The following is a 9,390-nucleotide window of genomic DNA, read 5'->3' on the forward strand; positions in this document are numbered from 1 at the left end:
AATGACCTAATTAACCTTTTCCTCACTTCTGCCGCTACTAATGAAGAAGAAGAGAAGGAGAATAGAAGAAGAAAAGCCAAAAAAATTGTTTTTGAAAACTTATTCTAAAAAACAAATTCCAAAAAGAATTATATACATTTCAGAAATCCTACTTTGGAATATATTTCAAAATTTTATTATAGAAATATTGTTTCGGAATTCTTATCCTATTAAGAAATATGTGTTTTGGAATGTATTTGATGAATTTCGAAAAGTGTGTTTTGAAAAAAATCTTCTAGAACGAATAATATGGAAGTCACTTTAAAAAAGAGTAAAATAATTATTTTAAAAGTTATGCGGTGCATGTTCCAATTGAGGTAGTGCAAAAAGCAATTGTCAACATAATGCAAACCCAACTAGGACAATTTCTTCTTAAACCTACATGGTTTATTCATTCACCTTTATAATGTATTGAAAAAGTCATAGCTATTCATAAATTTAATATTAAAAAAATTATTAAATAAAAATTAATTTTAAAGACAAACAATAATTTATCATTAACTAAATTAGATATTATTTTTAATTTAAAATTTTATTAATAATAACGAATATTTACTTTTAACATTTATTAAGTCTTGAAGATCAAAATAATAAAAGTTTATTTTAAAGCAAAATATAATTTTTTTAACATTCACTAAATTTGAAAGGTTTATTAACAAAATAACGAGGATTTTTGCTTTTAAGTTTGAAATGTTTATTATACAAAATAATGAAGATCTTTTTAATTTTTGTTTATAAAATTTCAGGTAAAATATTTTAGATTTTTTGAAAAGTCTTAAAAAATAAATATAATTAAATTTTTTAATAAATAAATAATTAAAAATATAATTTTATTATATTTTATAATTAAATTCTTTAAAGTTTTTGAGAGTTTAAATTTTAACACGTAAAACTTTTTAAAAATATTATTAATCTTAAATATTTATTTAATAAAAACTTATTAATTTTTATTTTATTTTACATTAATATTTTTATTACAAATTATCATAAACTATAAATATTATTAATTATATTTTTAATACGTTTATATAAATATTATATCATATTTTTCATTTGATAACTTTATATTATATTAAAATAAATTTATTTATTTATTGAAAAACCCCAAAACTATCTAAACTAAATAAATTTATTTATCAAGGGTTAATATAGCCTCTTAGAATAAATTTAATTAATGATTTTTTTAACCTTCAGTAAATATAAAAGGTTTATTTAAAAACTTCCATTAAATCCTAAAAAATTATTTTAAAACCTCATTAAAGATTTATCTTAAAACTTCCATTAAATACTCTAGTATTTATATCAAATTCTATTTGCTTTTCATTTCTCCCTTATTTTATTTTTCCTTTCCTCTTCACGTAAACCCGCCTTTCATTTTCCTCTTCTCTTTCCCCCCTTAAACCCTAACCTATCATTTCCATCTTCTCTTATTTTCACTCTCATTTCCATCACTGCAGACAAGTGGACTTTTGATTCTACTGCTCCACCATGGAACGTACTTCCGCTATTCCAGCACGGAACATGGAACATGGTTCTTATGAGATTCAGATACTCCTCTTAAATGGTATCGTCATGTTAGACACACGTATTGAACACTGACACTCATACAATACTTGTAGGACACACATCAGTGAAGTTCAATTCAATTGTTAGATTTCTGACAATTATAGTACAGTTCTAACATAATTTTGAAAATGAGAAATACATTAATTTTCTTAACACTTAAACTTAATGTATCAATTTTTATTATGATTATAAAAATAAAATAAAAAATCTTTTTTGAACCAGCCATAAAAATATCTTTCTATTTCAAAAAAAAATATAAAACATACTTGTGCACGTAAATCTTTATTGTCAATTTATATAATTCATAATTATATAATATATAAATCCATGTCTCGTGTCCTACATTTTAGAAATTATACGTATTTCCATGTTCGTATCGTATCAGTATCAATGTTAGTGTCTGTGCTACATAGCATGGTTCTACTACTCCACCATGAACTTGCTTCAACCTTCGCTCCAACATGGTGATATGGTGCTTGTTATTTATTTGACGATATTGGAACCCTAATTTTCCTGATCAGTTTGTTTTTGGTCAAAGTCTTGTTTCAATCAAAATCAAAGTATTCCTTTCACGATAATTGCATAGTTAAGTTTGAATTTGTGTGGTTGCAAATTATTGCATACTAATTCCAGGGTTTGGTTGGGTGAGAATAAATGTGGTGGGGAATACTTGGTTGGACGGGTAATTGTTGAGAAAAATATGTTGGAGAAAGAAGATTATGAGATACCGTGATAGCCTCTATTCATCAACTTTTTTTTATCAACAATAAAAAATAAATAAATGGAATCACTTTAGGAGTGGTCAAATCCTTATACATAAAGAGTTAACGTCTTACCAATCTCCAACCAAGGAACACCATCCTTGGTTGCTCCAACCTTCTATTCATCAACCTAGCAGTGAAGTGTTTGAGTTATTTGATCAATTTTATACCTTCTTTCTAGTGCCAAAACTGTTTATTTTGGGCAGGCTTCAGACGCATACGAGGTCAAACTCTCATTCCACTTTTCTTTATTCTGATGGATGGGTGTTTTCAATCTTTCGTAAAATGTGCATGAGATTTATCAGAAAAAAATGTTAGGTGGTATTTTTTTGGGGTGGAACTATATATAAGGGTTTTGTTTTTGTGCAGCTTATGTTTCCGTTTGTACATGAAGAAAAATGGTTTAGGTTATTTTGTACAAGGGTTGACGTATTCTAAAATATTTATATTATTATTTTTTATTAAAAGAAATTGATTTTGTCCCCAGTTCTTTGCACAAGCTGGCTTCCCTGACCTTCTTTGAAAGATGATATAGATTTCTACTTCAAGAATAAAACAAAGTGTTTCATTCTCATCTGTCTATATATGTACTAAATGCTACCTAGTTTTGTCTACGTTTCATTGGAAGAATAAAGTTAGTTGATTTGCTAATATATATTGACTCTTACTTTTCTCATTATTCTTCCCTTTGGAATTAATTTGGTTTTGAACTTTTCAAGAGTAATTATGGTTTGTTTTAATTATAGCCCTTAAATAGACTAATTAATATTACATGGTTACTTTTTTTTCTACCTCTAAGTTTTACATCTTTTAAGATCCTTAGGTTAAAGAGCAATGATAATTTAACATCCTTTCTTCAAATTATACCTTTTTAATTGATAAAAACACCTTTTTACATTTTATAATCTCTATAACGTAGAAGATGTAATTTGAAAAAATACAAAAAGTGGATGTAAAATAATATTTTTCCTTTTTAAAAAAAAGGGTTTGTTCCTAAGTTGGCTTATGATGAGACTAAGGTTGCTTTTCCTTGATGAGCCAATCAGTGGACTTGATGGGTTGTTATACATCATTTTATGTGAATTTAATTTCCTTTGTCCTAGGTGGTTTGCATTCACGTATGAACTTGTCACACGTCAATCTTCATCCAATTAACTGCTACAAATTTATAGAAATATAAATTTTCAAATTCTCTTATATATATATATATATATATATATATATTTTAGGTTGAAAAGTCATTTGATGGCGATATAGAATTAAAGTTTTGGAAGGTCCATCAATTTAATGTTGACATTATGTTGGAATTTAGTATTTAGTATTTAGTTATCCATGTTTTTATTCACATGTATTGGTATGAGTTAAAAAATTACAAAACAAAATTAACTAAATATATAAATTAATAAATCTTAATTATACTATTTTTTTTTAATTTTTCTAAAAGAAATTTATCATCAATAAGTCACAAATAAATTTATATATTATATTAAAATTGTCATAAAAATGACACTATAAAAAATTCATTATTATTAAATTATTTAGCGTCATAAATAACTAAAATTTCATCACGTTATTTCCTAACATATACCAAAATTAACTTTTCAAACTCATTTTTTCTACAATTCCTTTCAATAATAGTGGTGATACGACGTGAATTTAATTAATTATGCAATACAAGAAAATTATGAAATAAAAATTAATTTTTAGATACCAAAATAATTAGTTATAATACTAACTAAATTATAAATCATTTTAGAAACTAATTTTTTTTCTAAATTAGTTTTTATTATTGTTAAATAGTTTCTAAATTGGTATCTAACAATAGTTGCTAAATTAGTATCTAATTAGCAACCAAAGTTTTTGCTACCAAATTTAAAAACTAAATAAGTGATAGTTTTTTGCTACCAAATTTAAAAACTAAATAATTAGTAGTTAAAACTTTTGTTACTAATTAGATACCAATTTAAAAATTATTTAACAATAGTAGAAATTAATTTAGAATTTATTTTTTTAATTTTTAAAATGTTTATAATTTAATTACTATTACAACTAATTATGTTGATATTTAAAAATTAATTTTTATTTCATAATTTTCTTGTAGGGATAAAACGTGCTAGTCTGGGGAAAAGCTAACAAACGTGTATTCAATGTCTTTTATAAGTACCTGTTATTCCTTCAACTATTCTCACAAACCAAAAGTCACAAGAAATTAAAACATCATTAAAAGTGTCTTCGGAGATGAGAAGGTTGTTCCACAGACGCAAGAAGCTGAAGGGGAGGGTGGTGCTGATGCACAAGAATCTGTTGGACGCAAAAAACGTAAGCACTGTGAGAGGAGTTGTTGACACTTCCAGATGCATACTTAGTTCAACATTGATTGATACTCTCAGTGCCTTCTCCAATCGATGTGTGTCTATCCGCTTAATCAGTGCTACCAGGGCTGCTGGTATTACTTCTCTATTTCGATAAAAACTTTATAAGTCGGGTTGAGTTTAAATTTTTGATATAATATTAAAATTATGTAAATCTTTGTGTGGGATAGTTGGAAAGAAGGCATATTTGAAAGGTGTTTTTACCACTATACCAACCTTGGAACCGGAGGAATGTGAATTTGATGTTTATTTTGATTGGGACGTTGAGGAGATGGGAATTCCTGGAGCATTTACCATAAAAAATCATCTGACAGTTGAGTTCTTTCTGGTGAGTTTGACTCTTGAAGATGTTCCCACTCGTGAAGAACCAATGCACTTTGTTTGCAACTCATGGGTTTACAATCATTTTGTTTACACAGAGGATCGAATCTTCTTTTCCAATGAGGTAAATCTACTTTAAAAATCTTTATAATAATACAGAAAACTCATATAACACCGATTAAGAAACATATCATTAATGTAAATCTCATATAATATATACTAAATCTGAATAAAATATTAAAAATATGTGCCAAATATTAGTAACTATGTATATTCATATATTATAACATTTTTCAAATGTTTCCGAAACAGTTCAAGGTTTGTAATCATCTTCGCCACAAAACATTTATACGTTTTAAGATTATTATAATGAGCATTAAACAAATATATATTGCAGACATATGTGCCAAATGAAACACCAGTACCACTAGTGAACTACAGAGAAGAAGAGTTGCAGATTCTGAGAGGAAATGGAAAAGGGAAACTCAAACAGTATCATAGAGTTTACGATTACGATGTTTACAATGATTTGGGCAATCCTCACACAAGTGGACACTTAGCTCGCCAAGTTCTTGGAGGATCTGACACTCATCCCTACCCTCGTAGAGGAAGAACAGGAAGAAAACCCACAATAGAAGGTTGCACTTTTACATCCTAAACATAACTCAATTTTGTTTTTTTATTTTATATAATACCTGCAGTTAATGTAATTATTTCTTATAATATCGTATTCTATAAATAATTATTGTAAAAGTTAATAAACTTTATGTTCATAAATATCTAAGACAAATTGTAAGTTGTTGTTGATATAATTTATGGTGTTTCCATTCATGGCAGATTGTAACAGTGAGAGACCAGGCCATAGAATTTATGTTCCAAGAGATGAACATTTTGGTCACTTGAAATCATCTGAATTCCTTTCTTCTGTGATAAAATCTTCAGCACGAAAAGTGTTGCATCTTCATAAACCTCTACTTGATTCAATTACTTCAAAGGAGGAGTTTAATAGCTTTGATGAAGTACATAAACTCTTTGATGTACATGAACTCTGTGAAGGTGGATTTGAGCACTCTTTTCCTGTACCTCATGTAATTAGAGGTATTCATATTATATATAAGAATGATGATATAAAAAAAAGAATATTATTGTCAATGTATAATTTTTCATATATATATATATATATATGCTAGCTATATATAACATGAAAGTTAATAAATTTGACAGCATAACTGAAGTATGTAATCTATGACAATTACTTTGTTTATTATATGGAACAGTGAGTAAATCTGCATGGATGACTGATGAAGAATTTGCAAGGGAGATGCTTGCTGGTGCAAACCCTTGCACGATTCGTTGTCTACAAGTAAGATAAAGTTGAAGTTGAAGTTGAAGTTTTACCAAACTATTGTGTTTCATCTTTCATGATAAATAGTCTTTAATGAAATGGCAGAAGTTCCCACCACAAAGCAAGTTGGATAGCTCGGTCCATGGTGATCAAACAAGTAAAATGACTGAACAACAGTTGGAGATTAACCTCGAAGGGCTCACAGTAGATAAGGCATGATGATACATGTGTTCCACTTCGATGAAACACCACATTAGAATCTGTTCCATGCTAAATGTTAACATTGCATCTTTTACTATATTCTTTCAAAATACATTTCAAAGTTGATAAAATCATTGTGAGATCATCTGCAACTGTTTTGTAAGGCTTAGCAGATTTCAGTTCATGGTAAAAATCTGTGTCGGACGGTATATTCTTAGAATGTTTTTGCTAGTGTTACATCATGAAACTAGAGTTGTTAACACATTATGTTTGTGGAACAGGCAATTAAATGTCGTAGACTATTCATACTAGATTACCATGACGTATTTATGTCGTTTTTGGGAAGGATAAATGAAGATACACCAAAGGCTTATGCCACTAGGACAATCCTTTTCTTGAAAGATGATGGGACCTTAAAGCCATTGGCCATCGAATTAAGTTTATCACAACATTCAAGTGGACAAGTTGGTGCCCTTAGTAAAGTCGTCTTGCCTGCAGAGAAAGGGGTGGAAAATACAATTTGGCTATTGGCTAAGGCACATGTTATCGTGAATGATTCGTGCTATCATCAGCTCATAAGTCACTGGTCTGAACTACTCTTTCACTGAAATCATTAAAAACAAAAACTAATATATGCATATGAAGTGATTCTTAACTTTTTTTATATGGGGTCACAGGTTGAATACTCATGCCGTGATTGAACCCTTTATCATAGCAACAAACAGGAATCTCAGTGTTCTTCACCCTCTTCATAAACTTCTATTTCCTCACTATCGTGACACAATGAATATCAATGCACTTGCTCGACAATCACTAATTAATGCTGATGGCACTATAGAGCAATCCTTTTTGAGTGGAAAGTATTCTATGGAGATCTCTTCAGCAATGTACAAAGATTGGGTGTTCCCTGACCAAGCACTACCTGCTGATCTTATCAAAAGGTATAATCACATGAACCAAAGAGATAAATTTTGCACAATCTCACTTAATTACAACATACAAGCCATATGATCAATACATCACTCAGAATAAATAAAACAAGCAGAACCAGATTTAGATGTTATCCAAGACCAACATCAAAAAATTGAATTAATGACCACTTGAGTCTTGATATTAAGGCATATAAAAAACTAACTTGCTTACAAATAAAACCACTATGTCACATATTTCTACATAATTTCTCTATGAAATAGTCTACAACTATTTAAGATATTGTTGTTTGTATTAACATTTTTTTTGGCATGACTAAGAGGAATGGCTATTGAGGATTCATCCTCTCCCAATGGCCTTGGTCTTGTGATAGAGGACTACCCTTTTGCTGTTGATGGACTTGAAATTTGGGATGCTATTAAGATATGGGTCCAAGAGTATGTCTCCTTGTATTACCCCACAGATGTGGCAGTTCAACAAGATACTGAACTCCAAGCATGGTGGAAGGAAGTTGTAGAGAAGGGTCATGCTGACTTAAAAGACAAGCCTTGGTGGCCTAAAATGAAGACTCTTGAAGAGCTTATTCAATCATGTTCCACCATCATATGGATTGCTTCAGCCTTTCATGCAGCGGTTAACTTTGGACAATATCCTTATGGTGGATTTATCCTCAACCGTCCAACTCTTAGCAGAAGATTGATCCCGGAAAAAGGAACACCAGAATATGATGAGATGGAGAAGAATCCTGAAAAGGCTTATCTAAGAACAATTACACCTAAATATGAGACTCTTGTTGACCTTTCAGTGATAGAGATATTATCAAAACATGCTTCAGACGAGGTCTACCTTGGACAGAGGGACAATCCAAATTGGACCTCTAACCGAAGGGCAATAGAAGCCTTTAAAAGGTTTGGAGAAAAGCTATCAGAGATTGAGAAAAATATCTCAGAAAGGAACCATGATCCAAATCTTAAAAATCGAACTGGACCAGCTCATTTGCCTTACACTGTGCTTCTTCCCACCAGTGAAAAGGGATTGACTTTTAGAGGAATTCCAAACAGTGTCTCTATCTAAATTTCTACATGGTGGCTCCCTCTAGCAGTGTACTTGCATTACGTATTTGTTTTTTTTTTAAGAGTTTTCATGTTAGATATTATTGTATTACGTATTTGTTTAAGAAATATTGCATTTAGTGGTTGTGGTTTTCTTATTGGACTTTTTTACTAGTCTTGCTGAGTTACATATGTATCAGACCTTCTATGCTGATCTTTGGCATGCCTTATGTTGAAGTTAAGCTCTTCTTTTAGTAATAAAAGCATTTTCTTGTTAAGAAAACTTGAATTATATGTTACTCTCATATTTTTTTTAGCTGAGTTCTATTCTTCTATATTGATCATTCTAATCTTTGCAGCTACAGTGGGTGGCAACCGGCAAAACTCATTTCGTGTGATAACTTATAAATGCAAAACGTTTTTGAAGACAACAGAAAGAAAGCTATTGGAAAAAAAAAATCTATGTTTTCCTTTAGAAGAAGATATTTGTTTGTACAAAGCCAAATCCTATTGATACCTTTCCCTACAAGAAAATCATTAAATAAAAATTAATTTTAGAGACAAAAAATAATTAATTGGTATAGTAATAAAATTAGAGATTAAAAATTATTTTTTTTTAAATTAATTTTTATTATTAATAAATAGATTCTAAATTGGTATCTAATTAATTACCAAAGTTTTTCTACCAAATTTAGAATCTAAATAATTGGTAGTTACTAGCTAATTAAATACTAATTTATAAATTATATATCTATAATAAAAACTAATTTAGAAATCAATAATTTTTTCACTCTAAAATGATT

General features: G+C 29.1%; 1 protein-coding gene across 1 annotated transcript; it reads left to right on the plus strand.

Moving 5' to 3' along the window:
• Positions 1–4,533: 4,533 nt before the first annotated feature.
• On the plus strand, positions 4,534–8,870 carry LOC137819046 (seed linoleate 9S-lipoxygenase-3-like). Its single transcript, XM_068622768.1, has 9 exons — positions 4,534–4,812; positions 4,909–5,183; positions 5,457–5,697; positions 5,897–6,157; positions 6,337–6,422; positions 6,510–6,617; positions 6,887–7,191; positions 7,283–7,546; positions 7,856–8,870. Exons 1-9 carry the CDS (start codon positions 4,605–4,607, stop codon positions 8,607–8,609), a joined length of 2,502 nt encoding a protein of 833 aa, XP_068478869.1. The 5' UTR covers positions 4,534–4,604; the 3' UTR covers positions 8,610–8,870.
• Positions 8,871–9,390: the final 520 nt, after the last annotated feature.

This window comes from Phaseolus vulgaris, chromosome 10 (assembly GCF_000499845.2).
Source record: "Phaseolus vulgaris cultivar G19833 chromosome 10, P. vulgaris v2.0, whole genome shotgun sequence".
NCBI lineage: Eukaryota > Viridiplantae > Streptophyta > Magnoliopsida > Fabales > Fabaceae > Phaseolus > Phaseolus vulgaris.